This window comes from Pleurodeles waltl, chromosome 10 (assembly GCF_031143425.1).
Source record: "Pleurodeles waltl isolate 20211129_DDA chromosome 10, aPleWal1.hap1.20221129, whole genome shotgun sequence".
Classification (NCBI taxonomy): domain Eukaryota; kingdom Metazoa; phylum Chordata; class Amphibia; order Caudata; family Salamandridae; genus Pleurodeles; species Pleurodeles waltl.
Genome location: NC_090449.1, coordinates 160,558,880 through 160,584,794, shown reverse-complemented (window position 1 = coordinate 160,584,794; position 25,915 = coordinate 160,558,880). Strand labels below are relative to the sequence as shown.

The following is a 25,915-nucleotide window of genomic DNA, read 5'->3' as shown; positions in this document are numbered from 1 at the left end:
GGAAGAGATCACTCTAAAGTTGGACCATTTATATTATGAGATCATGTCACATGACTTGCAGTATGGAGATACATTTCTAAGGGGTTACATTTTCTCAAGTGTTAACCATGGAATGGATTAACACTGGCCACTGACTATGTACGTTTCAACCATAAACGACAAAATACACTTTAAAATCTCCAATGTGATTTGATAGCGAGCTTTACTTTAAGCATCAAAGCACCTTTTCTGGGGACAAGAGTACTGCTAAAAAAAAGCACAGCATAAGAAAAATGCTACTTGGCACTGGACACGGATCAATAGGTTTATTAACAATTAGTAGACTTTTTTGAACCCACGGAAGGAATAACACTTGAAGTGAGAAGATAATGTTGAAACTATACTTTGACAGACAAGGACTGTAATACTATCATTTTCGATCTCCTTTGGAGAGAGGAATATTGTTACCAATTTGTATCGCAATGTTGCCATTCTATCATTTGTACAAAAACGATTGGGCGAACATTAAACTCGCCCTAATGAGCTTTTTGACAAGGACTGTAACACAATGTTTCTGATTTCCTTTAGAGCGAGGAAGGAAAATGTTACTTACCCACTAAGCATGTTTGAGGCACGCAGTGCAGTAGATTTACATGCTCTGCATACTTCTGCCATCTAGTGTTGGGTCCAGAAGGTTACAAGTTGTTTTTCTTCTAAAAGTCTTTCAAGTCACAATGTATAGTGACTCCCCCTTTTACTGTTAATGTGCTTGGGCAATGACTCCATTGTTAGACTGTCTTCCCGGAGGCAGGTGAGAATGGAGTATATTGTAAGTGTAAAGTCAGATGTCCATGTAAGTCAATATAGAAATAAATGTGAAGAGACTGAAACGGTCACAGGTGTCCAGGGAGGAGAGAAGGAGCATGAGAATCTACAGCACTACATACCACAAACAGATGGTTATTGGGTTAGTAAGGTTGTTTCCGTTTGATGTCATGTGTGGCTGTAGACACACATGCTCTGCATAGACTGCAAAGCAGTGCCTCCCAAAAGTGGTGGCTAATCTGTGGGTGTTGCAGTGGTATGAAACAGTGTATGTAGCACTGGCTGCCTTACATTAGCTTGCTGGCATGCTAGAACATCCACACAATAATGTTTAGTGAAAGTGTGTGGTGTGGACCATGTAGCAGTCTTACATATGTCAGCTTTGGGAATGTTTCCTTAAAAACAGGTAATGGTCTTTTTGCTTTAGCATGACAGGTCTGGATACATTTAACAACCCACATGGAGATGCTAGGTTTAGAAATGGGGTTGCCTTTGTGTGGTGGTGAGAAAACAACTAAAAGCTGTTTAGTGTTTCTAATTGTTTTAGCTTTATCAATGTAGAACATAAGTGCCCTCTTTGTGTCTTAAGTGTGGAGAACTCTTTGGGCAACAGAATATGGTTGTGGAAAGAACACCGGAAATTCAATTAAATGATCTAGGTGGATTTGAGATACTGACTTTGGTAAGAATTTTGGGTTGGTGTGAAAAACTACTATATCCTTGTGTATTTGGAAAAAGGGTTCTTGTGGGGTTAAAGCCTGGAGATCGCTTACACGCCTGAGTGAAGTGATAGCAACTAGAAATGTCACTTTCCAAGTCAAAAATTGCAAAGGGCATGAATATAAAGGCTAAAATGGTGGGCCCATGGGTCTTGCAAATACAATATTTAGGTTCTGGAGGTGTCCTCGGAGGAATCACTCTTAAGTCCTTCTATAAAGGCTTTAATAACTGGGATCTTGAAGAGAGAAGAACGTTGTCTGTTCTGAAGATAGGCAGCCATGGCTGCCAAATGTAATCTTTGTGTATGCTAAGTTTGCTTTTTGTAGATAGGAAAGAATGCCTTGCACTGAAACTGTGAAAGGGTCCCATTGTTTGGACAGACAGTAGCAAACAAAAACAGTTCCATTTTGCTGCACAACATACCCTAGTAGAGGCTCTAAGTGCTCTACTAAGAATGCCCATGCATTCTTGAGGCAGGTTAAGTTATCCAAAGTCTATGACTTCAGGAGAAACATTGCAAGATTTAATTCCTTAGGATTTGGGGGTCTGATTTGTCCATGATTCTGAGTGAGAAGGTCCGGGCTGAGGGAAAGCTTCTGGTTGAGAACTGGGGATAGTTCTAAAAGAGTGGTAAACCACGGTTGTCGGGCCTTGTGGGGGCCACTAGGATCAACGTGAGGGATGTTCGCCTGATCTTCCAAAACAGAAACGGAAAGAAAGGGAGAGGTGGAAAAGCGTAGGCAGATATCCCTGACCAGTTCATCTATAAAGCATTGTCCTTGGACTGGGGGTGTGGGAACCTAGAGGCAAAGTGTCGGAATACTGCTTTTTCTTTTGTCGCAAATAGGTCTATGTCTGGGATTCCCCACTTTTGGAAATAAGAAAACAGGACTCACAGATGGAGGTCAAACTCATGCACTTGTTGACGCATCCTGCTGAGGACGCTGGCTAAGTGGTTGTGTGCCCATGGGAGATGTTCTGCAAGTAGGTGGATGTTGTGGCTAACTGCCCAATGCCAGATTGCCAGGGGTAGGGGTAGGGCAGACAGCTGTTTCTCCACATAATACATGGTGTCCTGTTGTCTGTAAGGATCAAGACAACTTTATTGATCAGGTATGGTGTGAACACTTTCAATGCTAGTTGAACAGTGGAAGTTCTAGGTAACTGATATTCATAGTGCAATGACCCCTGCACTGTAAGGTCCTGAAGATGAACACCCCACCCTGTCTGTGAGGCGTCAAAATGATCGGAGGAACAGGGTAGAGGAAAGGCTGCACCTTTAACAGGTTGTTTTTGTTCCACCACTGCAGAGAGAAATGGGTGCGACGGTCTACCAATACTAGATCTTCCAAACGACCCTGTGATCGAGACTGTTGATGTACTAGACATTCTTGCAATAAACACATATGCAGGTATGAATTTGGGACGATGGCCATGCAAGAGGCTATCATGCCCAGAAGTCTCATGACACATCTGACTGAGGCTTAATGATTGGGGTGAAAACAAGAAAGTTGTGTTTGAAAATGTTGTATCCTTACTGCATCGGGATAAGCTAAACACAGCTGTGTGTTCAGAACAGCTCCTAGATAGGGTTGGATCTGAAGAGGGTGTAGATGAGATTTTTGGCAGCTGATAGTGATATCCAGTTTATGAGGCAAGTCTATGGTGACTTGAATGTGATGTAGGTAAAGTGTGAGAGAGCTTGCTTTAATAAGCCAGTCGTCTAGATATGGGAAAAACTTTAGTGAGCTGCTACTACTGCTAGACATTTTGTGAACACTTGTGGTGCAGTTGTTACTCCAAACGGAAGTACTTTGGATTGGTAGGGTTTTCCTGCAATTACATATCAGAGGTATTTGCGAAGCGCTGGGTGTATAGGGATGTGAACACCAGCATCCTTCAGGTCAAGTGCTGAGAGGAAATCGCCCTGCTGACGGAGTGGGATCACGTCCTGGAGCATTACCATCGAAAAATACGTTGACAGGATGTAATAATCTAAAGGTCTGAGATCTAGAACAGGCCTTAATAAACCATCCTTTTTGGGAACCAGAAAGTCCGAGAATATACTCCTGTCCCTTGAAGGTGTGGAGGAACGGGTTCTAGGGCTCTTTTGTTTAGAGGTGTGGAAATGAGCTCAGGATTGTAACCATGTTGGATAATATCCAACACCTATTGATCTACTGGAGACACAGGAGACACTGCTCTGTGAAAGTTGAGGAGCTAAGTGGTAAGTGTGTTTTGCCTCCTCCTATATTATTGTTTCCCTTGTAGGAACCCCAATAGAAGCCTCTAAGGAAGGATGTGTATGCCTGGCAATATGATAGGCAATGTGTCTGTGGATTTGGAGGACGGTTCACGTAATGGCCGGCAAAAGGAACCACATGTAGCAGGGGTCTGCAAGACACCCATGGATTTAGCCACTTCGTTGCCCTTTTTCATTTTTTTTCAAGAACCTGGTCAACCTGTGGGCCAAAGAGGTGCTCTTTGTCAAACGGAACATTAAGAATTGTCTGTTGTACCTCAGGCTTGAATCTGGAAATGTGCAGCCAGGAATGCCAGCGCAAAAGGACGCTGGTTTTTATTCCTCTGGCGGCCGGGTCAGCGGAATCTACAGCACAGTGCATGGAGTTATCTGAAATGAGCGGTCTCTCACTGACAATTTCTTGGCCCCTCTTCCTGTGCTCCTTTGGGAGGTATTGGAGGAGCTCCTATATCTCATCCCAGTGGGCACAATCATATCCTGCTAGCAGGCCTTTGGTATTCCAGAGGCCTTGATAAGCTTGCTCTCCTAGTCAGGAGACAGTGCATCGCTAGCAGCTTGAGAGTTTGCTCTCTTCGTGGCATTGGAAACCACCAGCAAATCAGGGGAATCTGACATCTAATAAAAATGGGGTCCGAGGGCGAAGCTTTGTATTTGTTTTCTACATGCGGTGTGATGATGCATGCCAAAGCAGGATCTTTAAAAATGTCCTCTGCGTGCCTCATCATTACTTTTAGCATGCAGAGGTATTGTGTGGCCTGGCGGGAGGTGCAGAGGGTTTCAAATAGGAAATCATCCTCAATGGGCTCTATAAGGGCATTTGGTGGTAAGAAGCCGCCTTATCAATGAGCTCCTGAAAGAAAGTGGTATCATCAGGGGGGTAGGGTGAGGGGTGGGGGGGGGGGTTGAGTCTTACGGGGTAGACATCTGGGTCAGTGTCAGTGTAGCGATCCGCATCATAATGTTAACAGGGGTTTGTCTCTTGTGAGAAAGGGAGTGAGTTATTCCCTGCTTCCTGGTCACTAGTGAAAGTGTGGGGGTGATCCCTGAGAAGTAATGTCAAGTGGGTCACCCTGCAAATGAGGAAGAGAAGGTGAAGGTGGTGGAGGTGATGTAGGTGGAGTAGGAGAGGTCAGTAGATGAGGGTGTATAGCAGCAGAGTCTTTATCTATCCTCTTGTTTGGCAAGGGATGCTGGAACATTAAATTAATAGCCTTAATAGCGGTCTTTTTGAAGGTGCTGAAACAACAGCTTTCACCAAGACAACGGCCAGTCTGCATCTGAATATAAAGTTGTGTCTGCCTAGTGTTGAGACGCTGCTTAATTTTATGGAGGATGTGCTCTATGAAAGTGCTCAGCTCCGAAGACTGGGAAACTTTCACTGTTTTCATCGCCAAAGCGCTCTTCTGTTTCAAGGTTGAAATGTTCAGTGCCAAGGCAGGAGCTGATCTTTATAGCGCTGGAGTGGTCGGTGCTGACTGCAATCCTGAAGCTGTTGGTGCTAAATATGGTCAGCTCAGCACCGAGATGGAGTGTTTAGGCTTTTATTTTGGTGCGGAGATTGATGGTGGGGAATCGGAATTAGTCTTTCAGTGCCAACAATGACCTGAAGGCAATGGTGGCCCAGTAGCCTTTGCTTCGGTGAGAGGTGCTTGTTTTTTGGGCAGGAAAGGGGAACCAGTACTCACTGTATGTTGCACCAGAGGGAAATCTTGCATCTTGAAGACAGTGTCCACATCTGACTCAGTCTTCAAATGAAAAGGACTCCTTCTCAGCCGCTCAGGCCTTTTGTAAGTAACACTGTTTCTGGCTCCAACTGGACATCTTGTTCTCCAAAGATGTTGTGTCTCTTTGATCTCCTGTTGCTGCATATCACAAAGGCAGGCCCTTTGATTCATAGGGTTTTCTTGGATCGAAAAGATTGACAAGCCTTGCAGTCCTCCACTTTATGGTCTGGGGACAAACAGAGGCTGTAGCCCTGCTGCTGGTCGGTCGGCTGGAACTTTGTCTGGCACTTAGGGCAGAAATAGAAGGGAGTCCGTTCCATCAGCAGTTCATTGTCTAGAAGATGGAGTTAAGAAATTGGCAGCCGGAAGGGTGCGGCCCAAAAGGCCTCAGTGAGCGCACGTTGATCAGACAGGTGAGTTCTTCTCATTCCGAAACACAAGGAATGGAAAACAATACAGACATGGGGGAGGTATCCCGAATGGAAGAGTCCAAAAAGACAGGCATGACCCGGAGCCAGTGAAAACACATCTAGACCTGACGGCTGAAGAAAACAATCTAACAATGGTGCTGATGCCCATGCCCATTACCAGCAAGAGGAGGACTCAAAAGACTTTTAGAAGAAAAACAACTTGTAACCTTCCAGACCCAACAATAGATGGCAGAAGTATGCAGAGCATATGCATCTACAGCCACATGTAATCAAACACATTGTTACCGCTCTGTTCGGAAAGATAAGAACTGAATTGCAATGTTGCTACTCTCTTATTAGTACCATAACATTGGCCGTGCATTTAAACTTGCTTCAACAGGTTTTCCTTTGTTTTTGCTTTCATAGATTTAATGCAACATTGTCAACATTTTCTATTTTCCCATATTTAATTAATACATCTTTTGAAAACTATTTCAGAGGTGTACCAAAATGCGTGAAAAAATATGCAGTCTTTCTTCCAAAATAGAGACTAAGGTAGCTATTTTGGAGCACTAGGTTTTTCTATTTTTTAATGTATATTAAATCACTTTTAAATGGTGGTGAACAACTGTTGTTCAGGCTGTGAAGAAAACATTTCTGGTTGAAATGAGTTGCCAATAAAAACTTTATCAACTGACTAGTGGAATGCAGGACCCTTTGTGCCTTTCTTGTTGATAACATTCAATTTAGATCAATACACACCCACACACACACACTTAGTTTATGGATATGAAGTGTTCTAAGGACTCCCGCAGCAGAGAATTGGTCTAAAACTTATGACTATCAATGAAGATTCTGCAACGTAGAATTATTTTATCAAAGGATTTCCATGTTGAAGTGGAGAGGAATATTCAAGTACCATGTCAATAAAATATTCAATGGAGGAGAACCTACTTTAGCTTTATCAAGAGTTCAGGATACAAGAACAAGGATGGGTGCAGCCTTGGAAGTAGCATTTGTACTACTCCCAAACCCAACAAAGACCAAGCTAATTAGGGACATTTCCCTATTGAAATCAAATTCTAAATACTTCCTAAAAATGTTGGCATCTTGCATGACCATTTTCTTATGGAAAAAAAATATATAATAATAATAATTTACAAGTTGTTTTTCTTCGAAGAAGTCTTTTCGAGTCAAGAGATCGAGGGACTCCTCCCCTTTCAGCTCCATTGCGCATGGGCGTCGACTCCATCTTAGATTGTTTTCCCCGCAGAGGGTGAGGTAGGAGTTGTGTATATAGTAATAGTGCCTATGCAATGGAGTAAGTATGTATGTACATAATGTGATTAAAAGTGTTAGATTTACAAGTTTACAAATGTTCAAGTTTATTTTTACAACTTATAACGGCTACAGGCTCCCGGGGAGGTGGGAGGGCGCATGTGAATCTGCAGCGTCTCATGCCACGAACAGATGTACGTGACATTTTCCGTTCAATGGCATGCGTAGCTGCAGATACACATGCTGTGCATAGACTAGTAAGCAGTTATCTCCCCAAAAGCGGTGGTTTAGCCTGTAGGAGTTGAACTTGTTTGAAATAATGTTCTTAATACTGCTTGGCCTACTGTGGCTTGTTGTGTTGTTGACACATCCACGCAGTAATGTTTAGTAAATGTATGAGGCGTAGACCATGTGGCTACCTTACAGATTTCTGTCATTGGTATGTTTCCTAGAAAGGCCAGGGTGGCACCTTTCTTTCTAGTGGAGTGTGCCTTTGGTGTAATAGGCAGTTCTCTTTTCGCTTTGATATAACAGGTTTGAATACATTTGACTATCCATCTGGCAATGCCTTGTTTGGATATTGGATTCCCTGTATGAGGTTTTTGGAAAGCTACAAACAATTGTTTTGTTTCGCGAATTTGTTTGGTTCTATCAATGTAGTACATTAGTGCTCTTTTTATGTCTAATGTATGTAATGCTCTCTCAGCTACGGAATCTGGTTCTGGGAAGAACACTGGGAGTTCCACTGTTTGATTTAAGTGGAACGGTGATATGACTTTTGGCAAGAATTTGGGACTTGTGCGAAGAAATACTTTATGTTTGTGTATCTGTATAAAGGGTTATTGTATGGTAAAGGCTTGTATTTCACTTACTCTCCTGAGAGATGTGATAGCTATTAGGAAGGCTACTTTCCATGTTAAGTACTGTATCTCACAGGAGTGCATGGGTTTCAACTGGTGGACCCATGAGCCGTGTTAATACAATATTGAGGTTCCAGGAAGGAACTGGTGGTGTTCTAAGTGGAATAATCCTTTTCAGACCCTCCATAAATGCTTTTATGACTGGGATTCTGAATAGTGAAGTAGAATGTGTAATTTGCAGATAAGCCGAAATTGCTGTGAGATGTATTTTAATGGATGAAAAAGCTAACTTGGACTTCTGTAAGTGTAGTAGATAGCTTACAATGTTTTTTGCAGATGCGTGTAATGGTTGTATTTGTTTATTATGACAGTAATAAACAAATCTTTTCCACTTATTTGCATAGCAATGTCTTGTAGTAGGTTTCCTAGCCTGTTTGATGACCTCCATGCATTCTTGGTAAAGGTCTAGATGTCCGAATTCTAAGATTTCAGGAGCCAAATTGCTACATTGAGCGATGCTGGATTCAGGTGTCTGATCTGTTGTTTGTGTTGAGTTAACAGATCTGGTCTGTTTGGCAGTTTGATATGAGGCACTACTGACAGGTCTAGTAGTGTTGTGTACCAAGGTTGTCGTGCCCAAGTTGGTGCTATTAGAATTAGTTTGAGTTTGTTTTGACTCTATTTGTTTACCAGATACGGAAGGAGTGGGAGAGGGGGAAAAGCGTATGCAAATATCCCTGACCAACTCATCCAGAACGCAATGCCTTGGGAGTGAGGCTGTGGGTACCTGGATGCGAAGTTTTGGCATTTTGTGTTTTCTTTTGTTGCGAATAGGTCTATTTGCGGTGTTCCCCATCTTTGGAAGTAAGTTAGTAGTATCTGGGGATTAATTTCCCATTCGTGGATCTGTTGGTGATCCCGACTGAGATTGTCGGCTAAATGGTTTTGTATTCCTGGTATGTATTGTGCTATTAGGCGAATGTGGTTGTGAATCGCCCAATGCCAAATCCTCTGTGCTAAGAGACACAACTGTGTTGAGTGCGTCCCTCCCTGTTTGTTCAGGTAATACTTTGTTGTCACGTTGTCTGTTTTGACAAGAATGTGTTTGTGAGCTATTAGTGGTTGAAATGCTTTCAGCGCTAGAAACACTGCTAGTAGTTCTAACTGATTTATATGAAGTTGTTTCTGTTGAGTGTCCCATTGTCCCTGGATGCTGTGTTGATTGAGGTGTGCCCCCCACCCTACCATGGAAGCATCTGTTGTGATCACATATTGAGGCACTGGGTCTTGGAAAGGCCGCCCTTGGTTTAAATTTATAGTATTCCACCATTGAAGCGAGGTGTATGTTTGGTGGTCTATCAACACTAGATCTTGAAGTTTACCCTGTGCTTGTGACCATTGTGTTGCTAGGCACCATTGTAAGGGCTGCATGTGTAATCTTGCGTTTGGGACAATGGCTATGCATGAGGACATCATGCCTAGTAGTTTCATCACTAATTTTACCTGGACCCTTTGGTTTGGGTGCATGCCCTGTATTACGTTTTGGAATGCCTGTACCCTTTGTGGACTTGGAGTGGCAATTCCTTTTTTTGTGTTGATTGTTGCTCCCAAGTACTGTTGTATTTGACACGGCTGTAAGTGTGATTTTTGGTAGTTCAGTGAGAACCCTAGTTTGTGAAGGGTTTCTATGACGTATTTTGTGTGTTGAGAACACTGTTCTTGCGTATTGGTTTTGATTAACCAATCGTCCAGATACGGGAATACATGTATGTGCTGTCTTCTGATATCGGCTGCCACTACAGCAAGGCATTTTGTAAAGACTCTTGGCGCTGTTGTTATCCCGAATGGCAACACTTTGAATTGGTAATGTACCCCTTGGATTACAAACCTTAAGTATTTTCTGTGCGAAGGATGTATGGGTATATGGAAATACGCATCCTTGAGATCTAATGTTGTCATGTAGTCTTGTTGTTTGAGCAAGGGGATAACATCTTGAAGTGTCACCATGTGAAAGTGATCTGATTTGATGCAAAGATTTAGTGTTCTGAGATCTAAGATTGGTCTTAGAGTTTTGTCCTTTTTGGGTATGAGAAAGTACAGGGAGTAAACACCCGTTCCTTTCTGCTGACTGGGTACTTGTTCTATTGCATCTTTTTGCAACAACGCTTGGACCTCTAGCTGTAATAGATCCATGTGTTTGGACAGGTTGCGTGTTCTTGGAGGCAGGTTTGGTGGTAAATGTAGGAATTCTATGCAATAACCATGTTGGATAATGGCTAGGACCCACGAGTCTGTTGTTATTTCCTCCCAGTTTTGGTAAAAATCTGTTAGTCTTCCCCCCCCCCACTGGTGTTGTGTTGGGGATTTGTGACACTGAAGTCACTGTTTATTTTGAGGGGTCTTTGGACTTTGGAACTTTCCTCTAATTTTAGGGAACTGTCCACCTCTGTATTGTCCCCGAAAGCCTCCTCTCTGATACTGGCTCTGGTATGTGGGTCTGGTTTGTGAGGTTGAGGGTTCTGTGGTTTGGCCCCGAAACCCCCCTCTAAATTGTGTCTTCCTAAATGTGCCTCTGCTCTGTGGGGAGTAGAGCGCGCCCATGGCCTTGGCCGTCTGTGTCCTTTTTTAGCTTCTCAATAGCTGTGTCCACTTCCGGCCCAAACAACTGCTGTCCATTAAAAGGCATATTAAGCACAGCCTGTTGGATTTCGGGCTTGAATCCTGAGGAGCGTAGCCATGTGTGTCTCCGGATAGTGACTGCTGTATTTACAGTCCTTGCAGCTGTGTCTGCTGCATCCATTGCCGATCGTATCTGGTTATTCGATATACTTTGGCCCTCTTCCACCACTTGTTGCGCACGCTTTTGGAACTCTTTGGGCAGATGTTCTATAAAGTGTTGCATTTCATCCCAATGAGCTCTGTCATATCTTGATAGCAAAGCCTGTGAATTGGCAATGCGCCACTGATTGGCTGCAACTCTTTTCCCCGCTGCATCGAACTTTCGACTTTCCTTGTCGGGTGGTGGTGCATCTCCAGAGGTGTGTGAATTCGCTCTTTTACGTGCTGCGCCTACTACTACTGAGTCAGGTGTCAGTTGCTGCGTGACGTACACAGGGTCTGTAGGGGGAGGCTTGTACTTTATCTCCACCCTAGGTGTGATGGCCCTGCCTTTTACAGCCTCTTGAAATACTTGCTTTGCGTGTTTCAACATTCCTGGTAACATCGGTAGACACTGGTACTGACTATGTGTTGACGACAGAGTATTAAATAAAAAAATCCTCTTCAATCGTTCAGCGTGCAGTGTCACATTGTGAAAAGCAGCTGCTCTGGACACCACCTGTGTGTAAGCAGTACTGTCTTCAGGTGGTGAAGGTCTTGCAGGGTAACAATCGGGACTATTATCTGATACAGGAGCATCATAAAGATCCCATGCATCTGGGTCATCTTGGCTCATCCCTGTGTGCGTTGGAGACTGCATCATAGGTTGGGTTGCAATTGGTGATGGTTGCGGTGAGTGTTGTGGTGATGGTGGCGGAGTTACTTGTTTTGCCACCTTTGCCTGTGGTTGTGTATCTTTATCTTGGAAAGCAAGTTTCCTTTTCATCCTTATAGGAGGTAGAGGTCTAATTTTCCCTGTATCCTTTTGAATATGGAGCCTTCTCTGTGTATAATCTGGCTCCCTCTGCTTCTAGCTCTTGCACAAATTTATGGCCTTGCATTTGTGCTGAAAGGCCTTTTTCCTCGATGTAGGAGCTTGTTTTCGGCTCCGAAGCCGGATGTTTCAGTATCGAAACCTTTTCAGCAGTCTTTTTCGGCTCCGAAGCCACTTTTTGGAGTTTCGGTGTTCTGATCTCTCGGTGCCGACTCATCTCGGTGCCGGTATCTCGATGTCCAGATTGCTCGGAACTAGGGTCCGGGTGCAGAGTTTGTTCTGTGCCGGTATCTCGACCGGAGTCGGATGACTTAGACACATGTGTGCCCTTTTTCGGTGCCGATGGACGGTCACCGATTTTCCGGGTTAAGCCATGGCCTGCCGGCGGGCCTTCAGGATTTTTACATGAGTTTTGGCCGGGGCTGTTTTACTCACGGTTTTCGGTGTCTGCTCTGTTTCGGCCTTGTCCGAGTCCGAGTCAGCAATGGAGAAAGTCTCTTCTTCCTCGATGTCATGGTGTCCTGACGGCGCCAATGCCATTTGAAGCCTTCGTGCTCTCCGGTCCCTTAGCGTTTTCTTCAACCGAAACGCTCGACAGGCCTCGCAGGTATCCTCTTTGTGTTCGGGAGACAAACAAAAATTACAGACCAAATGTTGATCTGTGTAAGGATACTTGTTGTGGCATTCTGGGCAGAAGCGGAATGGGGTCCGTTCCATTAGCCTTGAAGACGCACGTGGTCGGGCCGACCAGGCCCCGCCGGGGAATCGAAGCCCCGAAGGGCCACCGGTGCTTTTTCTTGATTCGGTGTCGATCTGCGTTAACTAACCCGATACCGAACGCAAACAATACCGTCAAATTTTCCGATATCTAACTAAGTTTCCGAACCGAAACACGGAGCGAAGAGGAACACGTCCAAACCCGATGGCGGAAAGAAAACAATCTAAGATGGAGTCGACGCCCATGCACAATGGAGCCGAAAGGGGAGGAGTCCCTCGATCTCGTGACTCGAAAAGACTTCTTTGAAGAAAAACAACTTGTAACACTCCGAGCCCAACACTAGACGGCGGGATATGCACAGCATGTGTATCTGCAGCTACACATGCCATCGAACATATACATATACATATACATATATATATATATATATATATATATATATAGACACACACAGAGTCATGCATATTCAGGATAACATAAGGTGGATTCATGATTTTACACCCCAACATAAAATACAAAATGTTTTAAGCAGGCTCCCTACAATTCACGTTTTACTGACGCTGTACAAAAGAAAGCAGTGATCTACTATTTTTATTGGAATAACAAAACAGACCTCTAATAGGTTGGGATTCAAATTTAAACTAAAGAAACCTTTCAAGAAGCTATACAAAACAAATATCTAGGTTTCTGAACTGTGTAGGTCAATCACAATCATATCAAGTGGGCACAAACCAAATAGAACCTGCTCTGTATTTTTTTCATGTGCGTGTGAATTACTTGTTTAAAAAAAAAAAAAAAAAAAAAAGGAGGCTGGTGATATTCTAAGATGTATGGTATTCTATCTGGTCAAGTAGTACCAAGTTCCTTCTATTAGTACTGAGCTCCTACATAATTTTACTGGCCAATAGCACACCAGTATTTCAGTCTTAGAAGCTCAATAAAAAAGAAATGTCATTTAGACAGAAAGGTGAAATTCTTCACTGAGGTCCTCCAGTCTCTGGGGAAAAGGAGATTAATATTCCTTTCTGTAGGGCGTTTCCCAATAAGTAAAATGGAAGTTGAAGTCCAAACATCTGTGGTTTATTCAGTATTTTTTGTACTTACCTCTTCCTGAATATAGTGCAGGAGGAAAGGAAATGCTCTAAGGTTGTCCCTGAGACGATACAAAGATGTAATGCAACTCTACAATACATGTCATTCTACCTGGTCAATTACTACAAAGCTCTCATATGATTCCTCCATTAGTACTGAGTTCTTATGCCATTCGACTAGCAGGTATCACACCAGAATTATAGTCCTAGAAGCGCTGTAAAAACAGTCAATTAGAAAGGGTAAATTCTCCACTGAGTCCCTCCAGCCTTGAGGAAAACAAGAGAACTCGATAACATTCTGCAAGGCTTTTCACAATGAGGAAAGGATCATTCGAAGTCCAAACAGTTGTGGTTTGTTACTTTTTTGTGCTTACCTCTTCCTGAATATATTGCAGAAGGAAAGGAGATGCTCTCAGGTTGTCCACAGGGATATTAAAGAACCCCTGAATCTCCTTCTGGTGCAAGTCCATGGTGATTAGGTGAGTCAAACCTTTGAGAAGAGAAAAGTCAAAATGAGAAACAAAAATTTTGAACTTGCTCAGCGCAGATGAACAAGATGTGAGCTGCGATTGAAGCTAAAATACACACAAAAAAAAAAACATATGCTAAATTGTTAAGATGCCATGGGATTAAGGGCCCGTAAACTACTTTGATCAGTCTTAGGTTCCCCGACACAAATTTCTGCAAAGAATAGGGAATTAGCAGAGGAAACAGATTATGAATTACCTATTCCCCCTGTAATTCCTCAATGAATTCTCGGTGTTGATCCCAGAATCCATGATGTTTTCATTTTCTTCAATTAACACTCTACATTGGGGACCTCGCTACGAGGTCCTCACAGGGGATTTAGTAGGATGTCCTTACACTAGGCCTTTCCTCCATCACATGCCAAACTACTGAATGAAACCAAAAGCAAGATAAAAACTAAACAAATTAACAAGACACCCGGCAAAATTAGCATTGGTGATTTGTAATGCATCACAGTTAGATTGTAACATAAGTTGAAAACATGTTGGAGCTTTGTGCGCGATCCCAATACAGATGCCTTCTTCAACTGACATTTTCTCATTCTACCATCCCCACTAAAACAACTGGTGAAACCTCAGCTAAACTGTTGTATACTCAGAGACAGAGTACTAATCCAAAATAGGCTAGTGATAAAATATATGAAATGGACAACCCAACACATCTGTCTGGACCCAGACAGGAAACACCAAAATATGTATTTTTGCTGGCAATTTGCATCAATCATAACTAACCACTAGCCCAGACAGTAAACAGCCATCTGCTTTTAATGTAATTCTCATTTAATTGGTCCTCTAGATTTAGTCTTTGTGAGGTGCGTACCTCGTCAATGCATGTCAGTGGTCTAAAACGATGCAAATCTCACCAAGGGCAGACCAAAATACTGCATATGCAGAAGCAGAGTGTACTAAACAACAGTTTCAAGCTTTATGTTTCACACGGGTAGGCATTTGTATTTAATTAGGATATAACAGGGTTTCAAATCACAGCTATTCCCACACTGTTTGTCTAGAAAATATCCCCAGCCACCACAGGTTAAATGGGACAGACATTTTGGTATTTAATCCAAACCATAAATACAGGCCCATGTTGCAACACAACTATTTACTAGTAACTTTATCTGCAAAGATCTTAACAGGCAGTAATAACTTACAGTACCCACCAGCAATGCTTTTTACTAAATACTGAACAAATCTTCATCTTCTACTTTATTCACATTTAATACACTGGCAGCATTTTCTTCACTTTATATCATCTGTACCCTGATTTGAGAAAGGTGGACGCCAGGAACATGCCAATGATCATTAACATCAGTTAATGATAAACACATTAAAACCGTCTTCTGTAGTAATCAACCATGATGCTGTGCAGGCGGTGCAGTAAGACATACACGGGAAGCTAAGCAAATGGTACACTTTGTAGGAAGTTAAAAGGTTGTGGATGGTGCAAATGTTAACATTTACGAACCGGACATACCTTCTTGCTACAAGAAGCTAATTACACTTTATTGTCTATCACTGGTGTAATTTTAAGGCATAAAAGGAAAAGATGAATTGAGTAAAATAATGTTACTTTACAGGCAGAGAAACTGACAAATTTGTCATAATGATGAAAGATATGCACTGCATACAAAATAAAGTTCAGGCAAGACCTTCTGTTTTGGGCGATTACTCTGTTGAAGGGCACTGTAAACCTTGGGGGAGAAGAGCAGTTTGTCATCAATGAAAAAATACCAGCAAAGCAACAAAAAAAGCCCCGGAAAGAGTCAGCGCTATTTTGAGTTTAAGTGGTTCCCATTAGCATTTATCATGTGAAAGAACTGGAAAATCATGTAGCAATGGGAATGCAGCAAAAATAGAAACTCCGGCTTGGGTAGCAATCAACTGCAAGAAAGATTGAGGCCAACAAGTCAGAGTGGCATTAAAGTAGAACCAGTAATGGAAAGGCAAAAAAGTGCTATACGTAAAAGTGATTCAAATGAAAATTCAAAAGAGTGGTGGCTTGTATCTGACAGGCCATAGCTTCAAAAACGTTTAGGACTCTAAGACCATCAGTCTGTACACACAAAACGTTACCTACTGGTGATATCTCTGCCGCTACAGACCCCAAAAAGGAACACAGGATAAGAGACACAGGAATTACTGTGATCTTCTGTAGGTGAAGTGTGAAGGCAGAGCTTTATACAACGTTTATTAAATGCAGTGTGTGACTGATCTGGTGTCCGCAGGGCACAGTGATGGTGTTACCCGAGTCGCTTTCTGCCCAGAGAAAAAAGCCTACTCTGTTTAACAAACAGCTAATACTGGGCACAGAAGCACCTTCGATGAAACCTTACATTTTGTTACCTCTCCTTGAAGATGCTTCTGTTATCAGTGAAGTAAAACTCTATGCGTAGGGATAGGTGCTGTTCAGCAAATAACACTACAACTGGGAAATTGCCAAACACAGAAAATGTTGTTCTATGATGTGGAGGCTGAACGAAGTTCACATAGTCCATTAGAACAGTTTCCCTGATGGATGCAAATTTGCGGCACTTTAGTGCTGCAGCAAAAGTCACTAATTCTTACAACAGGAGAATGCATTAACTAAATTGTACGTCTCCGTTACTTACAAGGAGAAATGCATGGGAAAAATTATGGAAAACCCATGCCAATATTTCAACTGCTAAGCTACAATCATTTGTCAGGAAAGGCAGACTTATTCCAAGCATTTTGCCTTTTACTCAAGAGTTTTTAAATGAGCAAATAAATCAAATGAGGTGAGATGTATGAAATCAATGTCTATGGGAAAACATGTTTTTAAATATGGCCCTTAGTTTGTCTGGCGTTCTGTTAGCCCGCCATCACAATGTGGTTAATGCTGGAATTATGGGCAACAAAAAAAACAACACTAAAGTCAATACTGTGCAATAAACAAGTCTTAAAATTGCCGCTCGCATTTTATCTCTGGTAACAAACCCACCACGGGTTACCACTTAAGGGAAACTGGAGTCTACAACATATCTGACAGTTTGGTAATACAAAACAGATTAATAATCTGCTTCTATTACTGGACCAAAGTAAATCATAAAATACGGACCCCAGGGGCCAAAGAGAAAATACATCCAGGCAAAACCAATTCACAGCACACCAAACATGAACACTCCGACAAATGGAGAATTCCCTCCATGTTAACTGTACTATTGGACAATGCGGCTTAAAGGACAACATGTAAAAGGTAGAGGATCAGCAGCAATTGCTTTTCAGATTCTTCATCACTACAGCTGGCATTAGATATACACGAGACATCAACACTGCTCACAATGCCTTTTAGACAGGCGTGCTATGTCTTGTTTAAATTAGATGTACACATAATTCAAGGGTTTCGCGCTCATCAATCAATCACTTTCACAAAAATGTTTTCCTAGGTAGTCTCATAGCCCAATTAAAATATAGTGCTGAATTCATGCTTCTACAGAATGCATAAGTAAGAGTTGCTGAAGGGTGATAATGCAGTGACTTCATGTTTGGAGTTAGTTCTTCTGGCACGGAGGATCAAGACTCTTCTAGAAGTGATAACAAAAAGTGAGTAGCTCCCCTCCCCACTCCCATCCATTCACCCCACGTAGCCCTCTTACCAGTTATACCACCCCTCTCACCCTTTTTCCAGTAATACCGAAATATCCTTTCCATCTTACCGGCTTTGCACATCATTGAAGCCAGTAACTTAGAAACAATGGAGCCCCTTTTCCGCATCTTGCACTGCTTGCTGTATGGGAAGTAGGGTATGACTCCGCTGATGGTCCTCGCGCAGGAGGTCTTGCATGCATACACCATGATCAGGAGTTCCATGATTGTCGTATTCACGTCCCTGGAAACGGGAGAAGTTTGGAGTACTGTAGACATGCATACTTGAAAATTTGATATTTATATAGGTTCTTGGTATTTTTTTTTTAAACTGGGATGAGCTCAAAGAAATTTAACTGAGCAAGCTCAAAGCAACAAGTAATAGCTGAACCACACTTCAAACCGCTGGAGCAGGCTGGTTCAGCCACTGAAAATATTTATCAAAATAGAAGGGCACTGCGACTAAACCACTAGCATGGCCTGCATTTTAAATACATCATAAGAGTTGATATAGTTTACCCGTAAGCATCGACACAACACATCCCCGCTGCTGCTTAATTTCCATATTTCTTGAAATACAAGTAACGGAGCAGTGTGTATGCAGTCACTCTAGAACATCTGCATTTGGAGAGGTCTTTTATTTGTTATACTTTCTTTCTTCAGCTCCAGAAGACAGAGGCTTGCAATCAGAATAACCAAAATCAGATCTGTGGTGCCCTGCTGTGATTTGTCAGTATGTGGTCACAGACGTTTTGGTGTGTATATGAAGCAATCAACGTTCATCCAACAAGTCAAGTAAAATTTTAAAGGTCCGCAGAATTCGAAGAAATGCATTTTGATACAAGCCTTAGTATTCAGTTAGGTCTCAAAGAATTCAAGAGTATACAAATACCAATCAAGAAAATGTATTTAACTTCAACAGTTTGCTTGAGTATGACCATACGTCAAGAGATTAAACTAAGAACACAATACCACTTCAGAACTGTGCAATAGCTTTTATGGTTGAATGGCCGCACAGTTTACGCACTTGTCAAATTCATGGTCTATAAATACCAAAGATATGATCAGTTTCCCTGTGCAATAACAACTTTGGTACTAATAAATCATGAAGAATACAACATTTATTACCTTCTTAATATATTATAAAACAAAAATCAAGGTAGGCCTTTGGGTGAATGTGTGAAAATTACATGGAAAGCTCAAAATGATTCAAGGCTTTTACAAATATCTGAAAAGAGAATTTTTCATGGTTGCTTTTGTCACACAACAAAACTTTCTGATGGTAAGAGGGTTGGTTAAGAGGTGGGCTGAGAACTCAATGGAAGGAAAATTAAGGAGCACGGAAGGGACAAGACATGGAGAGGTAAACAGTTCTTGTGAAATGGGAATGTGGTTGACGAAGTTTTAGTGGGCATTAAATTATATGTATGCCTGAAGAACAGGAGTCTGATTCATTACGGCAGTGAGGAGAAGGCATATAATTCGATATTCCCGAATGCTTCAAAGTAGTAGCAGAAGAGTGGCGAGTCTGTAAGGACGTGGAACTGGCGCAACCATTTCATTTTGGCAGATGGACAAACTAGTACATCACAATGCCTGGGGTTATGTGCAATACACTAAAGTTTCTGTGATGCTCTAGCTTCTCTTAACAGCTGATGTAATTGCACCAAAATGTTTCTGGTGGGAGATTACTTTCATAGCACCAGTCAATCCCTTTTTATAAATGCTTCTTTTCACATACTTGCACACCTTTCACATTCTTGCATTTATATACTACAATTAAACATGTTAACACAAATTTATGGGAGTTATAGCACAATTCGGAACAACCACCTTTGGATACTTTTTCCCTTTCTATGCCAAAAGGTAACCTATGTCATGTGACAGTACCCCGATAGGCAAGTAATCTCGGCAACAGGTTTCTCTAGTATGCTAAAGAGTGATTTTTCACATTTAGAAATACAATTTTTTTTTTAAATCATATTCTGGGTCACCAAAGTATCTGCCTGGCATAAACAATAACGTAGCTGGTGACACAACATTAGGTACTTTTGAGAGCTGAATCACAGAGCTGTGCAGGAATGTGTATGTTGCCAAGTGTTGAGGTAAGCTTAGTTGGGACGGATGGTGGACTGCTGCTATATTCTAAAAAGGTTAATTCTGAGGTTTGTTACATGTTTGAACAGGACTAGAAGAAAGTCTAAATACAGACCAGTGAGGTCTATTTTCACTTGGCCTATTCCACTGATGACGAGGATGGGTTAGGAACCCACAAGCTGTGATGTAGAAGCTTTCCTACTGAATGAGGCCCATATAAATAAGCCTGCTGGCTATCACTTTAAAAATACTAATTTCAGATTGTGGCTCCTAAAAACGGAACAAAAAGCACCATTTATTCATGAACTTTGCCCTAAGAAGAAACCAGTAGAACAGAAACAATAATGCAAGTAACAAATCTTTTAGTCCCAGATCTATTCACTTCAGAAATAAGAATGTTTAATGCGCATAAAAACACCTCAGTGATTTGTATATTATTTAACCATATACACAAACTGTTAATAGACCTGTATATTTCAAAATAAACAGGCACATTCACCCTGAAGCGCAATTTCATCTATACCAGTTCCCAAAAAAAGCACAAACCCGTCAGATTCAATAAACACAGACTTATTAGTTAAGCTCCTGAGAGAGGTTGCTACTTCCTAGCCACTGCCTGAAGCTCATTGTAAACAACATGTGTGCCAGAGTGAGGATAAGATTTCCTTACATACTGCCCAACATACAGATAAAACAGGAAGAAAATGTCTCGGACGGCCTCTTAAACAACTTACGCTGGGCATATTCTCAGAAAGACTTTTGAAACCATGTTCTTTTAGACCAGCTTTTCCAGGACAAGTTTCTAAAACCCTGGGAAAAATGAAAGTGTAGAACAATATAGAAAGGATCTGGTAAACATATACTTTATGCTTGTAAACCAATATAGAAGTTAGATTTCTTAGAGTCAAAATGTATGTCTTACTATGAGACAGTGGTATACTCGTTTTTAATTCATGTTGAGGAACATTCTGGAGATCACATACTAGTGGATCTAGGATATGCCAGGCATTGTGTAGTTTGAAAAATATTTAACTCTGGAATTCTCACCTACAGACATTTTCCACTGTGTAATCTAATAATGCCTTGTTTTATATTTTTGCTCACCCAAGATTCAGTGAAGCTAAACAAGGCTGAGGCAATCTTTTTGTGCCTCTGAGTAATTTTCTGCTACCAACCTTTACAATCAGTAGAACACGTAGGTTCTACATCACGACCTATCACAAGGCTACTACTGATCTCATCTATAAACCATAATGCCAAACTCAGAATCAGGCTAACTGAGAAAACGAATGTACCCTAAGAGGCAGGGAGTGCTGCAGGTTCTGCAAGGAATAGACTTAATTGAATGCTCTCCATTCCTCCATTATTCTTTAGAATTTCTGTCAGCATCAAAGTTGTAAATGCTTAAAAGAAGCCAGGTGGCAACTAGGCCCAACACAACAACTCACATTTCTAAAGCGGTATGTTCTAGAGATGCTTGCAGACATGTAGGAACATTCTGCGAATGCATAAGGAAATATTACTTACATTTAGATTCACAAACTTTAGCTATTTACCCATCTGTAAAGCATCATGGGCCATTTTGAATTAAAATGCGTAAATAATGCTATCATATACGTAAGCTCCGCCAAAACACAAACCGTCCCCCCCCAATCTCCCAAAAATCACACATTCTTAAGCTTCAAATCCATTTTAAAAACAAGAATGGACTGAACACATCTCTTCAAAATGTAATGGGCTATATTAGGAGGTTGGAGGTGGAGCTCCTGAATATACAGTACAGGATATCATGGGACACTTAAACTATGGACAAAATATCAAACCGTTAGTATATAGCGCACTCTACATGCATGTACCTTCGAGATCTAGATATATTCTAGATACATACATGTGGAGTAAGAAAGAGTAAACCTACTGCAATATTCTTGTGCTCAATATTTAAGAGAAAATTCAATGTTGGTCTATTAATCTAAAGCAGTTGTCCACACAGGAACATTAATGTTGCAGGTAAGTAACCTTCTTCTCCATTATGTGATCTTCATTAAATTAATCATTTTTAGAACTGAACTATCAGGTAGAATTGTCTAGCATGAGGTCTTGTAGAAACAGCCCCAGTAATTTTTTTTTTTTTATTCTGAGTAATCTCACGTGCCTGTGAACCCCCAGAAACACAATAGTCATTTGGACTAAAATTTACAGAACATGCAGACAGATTTCTACGATGTAATCCCACGGACATCTGCCAGAATAATATTTACCAAGACTAGAGTTGTGGAAGTGTCATGGAAAAAGCCAGAGACACCGAGAAGGGACCTGTATGCATTTGGTTACCATTCTAATAGGAAATTATAACTTTCGATGACTGATGCAGATATTCTCAACTATGAATGCACTGTTCCTCAATTTGAAAGCAAATCTCTAAGGCTATAATATGCTTCATGATAATCAAGAATCTTGATGCGGGGGGATTGCTAACTTATTCCAAAAAAAAAAAGGCCATTATAAAATAAAATGAATTGTCTCCAACTGATGCCCATAGATATTACCAAGAGACCTTACTCTGTACAACTTCATACCTATCCTGAACATACAACATTGTTTTCTTGCAGTAAGCAACACATTTAAAATGTCAAACTCCCAAAGGGATGAAGAGTGGATTGACAACTTCTGCTTGAAACTCATATTTATGGATCCAAGACCCTTAATGAGGATTCCTCCAATGTCAGTGAATTTAGGATTCTCCACCACAAGCAGGCTGTTCTACCAACTGAGACAGAAAATTAGAAGAGTTTGTAAACTTCTAAGTCTTCTTGTTGCACTTTTTGGATGCAATTATCCAATAGCTATAAAAACTATTGGCTCATGAACAGCATTTCATCCTGCATCAAACACATCCCTATTATACTCTCCATTATTAAAGCAAATCATTTGTTCTTTCGATTCCATTCAGACTCAGATTCTTAGAGGAACTCAACAGGTCACACTTTATGAGAACTAAGCACTGCAGGACTGATGCGCATTCCAAGAGGACGCCCCGTGACTGGTCAACGTGGCCCTTCACTTCCTGCCACGACTCTGTATTCTTACAAAATACAAAATTCCTTATGCCCCTAATATCTTACTCCTAGGCCTCTCATTCCAGCATACCTACCCAGACGCCAAACACTTAGGCCCCCGGACGGAGGCAGGGATGACCACCATCAAAGACTTATTTGACAATGGCCCCTTTCAATCCTTCCAGGACCTTGCCCAGCACCACTCACTTCTTTGGGGCCAATTCATACAGTCTCCTCCAAAATACGCTTTCAACCACATGGGCGTTGGGAGACAAGGAACCAATTAAAAATCAACCAACCCATACCTAATACATGGGCATTACCAGACACTGTGTGACCTGGCTTTACAGATCACAAAACCCCAATGCACAGCTCCCACTGCAGTGAATACTTGACAAGGGAGTCTGAATTTTAATGGGTTTTGAATGATACGGAATGGTCTCAGGAGCTCAAACACCCATGCACCATGGTGAGTAATGCATGCTTCCAATTAATCCCATGGCAGGTGCTCTACCGCGCTTACCTCTCCCCCTGCCAGACTCAACAGAATCGTCCCCCGGACATTCTCCAGCACCCTACACCATCATTTCCCATCAGATCTCTACCACATTCTCAGATGACGTTTTGGATGCAAGTTTTCCATTCTCTGGCATGCTGCACCGGCATACTCCTCTTGGGAACACTGCTCACTGGGAATCTTCTGCAACGCCTATAAATGCAAAGCATTCTCAAGGTTCCTTGACTTTGCACCTCTGCTGGCAAAATGGTGATCAGAACCCACATGAAGCCTGCAGAAGCTCCTTTAGTCCCACTTTGGCAGTTAACGTTGTTGAGATGGTCACATGCCGAACCCAAAGCTCTGCACAGGGAAGAAAGCAAAGTACTGCAGTAATATCTGCTAGCAGAAACTGGATGAGTTCTGAATCCCACTCTGAGAACCCTAGAGATGATGCGCTCACCCCATGAGAGTATTCCCAACCACAAACCTCCAAACCCAAGTGTTTGATTCACGCAGAACCCCGAAACAAGGCCCTCCACCCCACCATCTCCAGCCTGCTCCATTGCGCAATCCTGCCTATGACCGACCCCCTCTGCCTCCTTCACTCATCCTCTTGGTCCTCTTACTCAGCTTCGCCCTCCCTCTAGCAGTCCATTGGCATGTTCATTCAGTTTATTCATGACTGTTCTACATCTACCACTTATTCACATCTTTGACATAATGTGTACATATCCGTTGTTAGGCTTTTTAGCCCTTAAACTGAATTCAGGACAGACATCTATGACTTTTCATGATTGTTGTACAAGTATGTATCCCTACTAATGCCTATGCATGGGAATCCTCACTATTTATAATTTCTATTCTTTGAATATTCAATGTTTCACCAAAAACGTAATTAAAAAAAAATTAATAAGTATTGCAGGGCTAGCAACCTACAATTGAATTTTAGATGCATACCCCATTAGCTACGCCTCCCTACATCCCTGAATGCACAATTAAGTAACTAAATGCAGGAGGACATCAGACCCAGAAACTCAGCATTACCACTGAAATGGATTACACAAACAAAAATAAGTGGGTTGAAAATAATGGAATTTCTCCTGAAAGTAACATTTTCATTTTTATTTATTCAACCTTCAATCCTATTCTAAAAGAAATTGCCATTTAATGGGAACCAACGTTTTCTGAATTAATGGATGCGACTAGAAGTGAACAGAGAACCTCGAGGGCCACATTCAAATATATCCAACATTTTGTATTCTTTGTCACAGAAGTGCACAGCCACAAAAGCATGTACATTGCAAGTATCTACTACAGAACCTCGTACCTCTGAGCAGCGCTAAGTCATCACAAACAGGGGGTATTACAAATCGGTAACCTGAGTATTGAGCAACAAAACTGCAAAGTCAACAGGTCTGGTGTTGGCTTTCACCAGTATGGCTTTGGTCAATGGCTATTTTTTTTCATGGTTTTTACAAAGCTTTAGTTTAGGGGAAACTGCAGTGCCCACACCAATCTAAAACAAGCATTTGCAATGCAACGGGTCTCGCGTTTGCTCATGTTAGAGCGGATAGCGTTGTAAACTCCTAACCATACTTTTCACCGATCGGCAAAAGTGCATTCATGTACGTAACCTGAAAAAGTGCAATTAACTGTGTAAAGCGCTCGACTTCTGCCAAGCGAAATCACGCTGGGAAAATAGAGAAAAAATAGTCCAAGAGCCGGACAGAAAACAGCAAGCCTCGCATGTTTTCTGTACTTGGTCGATGCGCTCGAGGAGGGCTAGCCACCGGAAAAGGAATGACGTATGCATGCCTTCGACTAATCAAAGCAAGCAGATTTTAATAGGCAAGCCCACAAACCAATGAAAAACACTGACGTGACGTCGACAGGGCACCGAGCCCTTTTCTAATACCTAAAGCGTCTCACTGCGATAGGCATGCGCAAGCCCATGCGATGGAGGCTCAACCCTAAAAAATGGCTAACAGCAAAGATACGTTTTTGGTCTAAAAATAAAAGCTGTGTCGATGTTATCATTTCGAAATGGCAGAATGCAAAAACTCACAGTGACGTTAGCCAAAGGCTGAAGTGGGCTGACCCACATGCTGCTGTGTGTATAAATAAAATGTGAATGACCTAATAATAGACCAATGGATGTGGAGGGTTGGCAGAAAGCCACTGTAGGGAAGTATGCTACATATATAGCACATGCTTTAGGAAGATATGGCTATTAAATATTGTGTACCTTTTATCTGTTCTTGCCAACATCATCATTGCAAAGAATCAGGAAAGGCAGACAATTTACAAGACATATACTATTTCTGATCCATCACATAGACAAGCACTTCAATTCTGTACAAAGGATCCATACAGTTCTGGGTTTAAGGAGGGTGCAAGTCAAACACTTCAGGAGCTAAACACAGTTTTGGGACATCGGATTAGAATAACATTCTTTCTTTTCATGAAAGAATGAGTTGAGAGCTGCCTGTACGGCACCAATTACAGACAAAGATTAGAGGACCAGGACTGCTCAAACAAGTTTCCGGACTATTAATGATGTTGGAAACTCTAAGGATGTGACCTATTCACTGGAGCTGGGAAACCACCTAAAAG

General features: G+C 41.7%; 1 protein-coding gene across 1 annotated transcript in view; it reads right to left on the bottom strand.

Annotated features, from left to right (window-relative positions):
• Window positions 1-25,915, bottom strand: part of PRPSAP2 (phosphoribosyl pyrophosphate synthetase associated protein 2) — a 262,142-nt gene that overhangs the window by 158,811 nt on the left and 77,416 nt on the right. The window contains exons 5-6 of the mRNA XM_069210108.1: window positions 17,722-17,894; window positions 13,895-14,010 (exon numbers count right to left, since the gene is read on the bottom strand). Of these exons, the coding sequence (XP_069066209.1) occupies window positions 13,895-14,010; window positions 17,722-17,894 (289 nt within the window). The remainder of the gene's footprint in view (window positions 1-13,894; window positions 14,011-17,721; window positions 17,895-25,915) is intronic.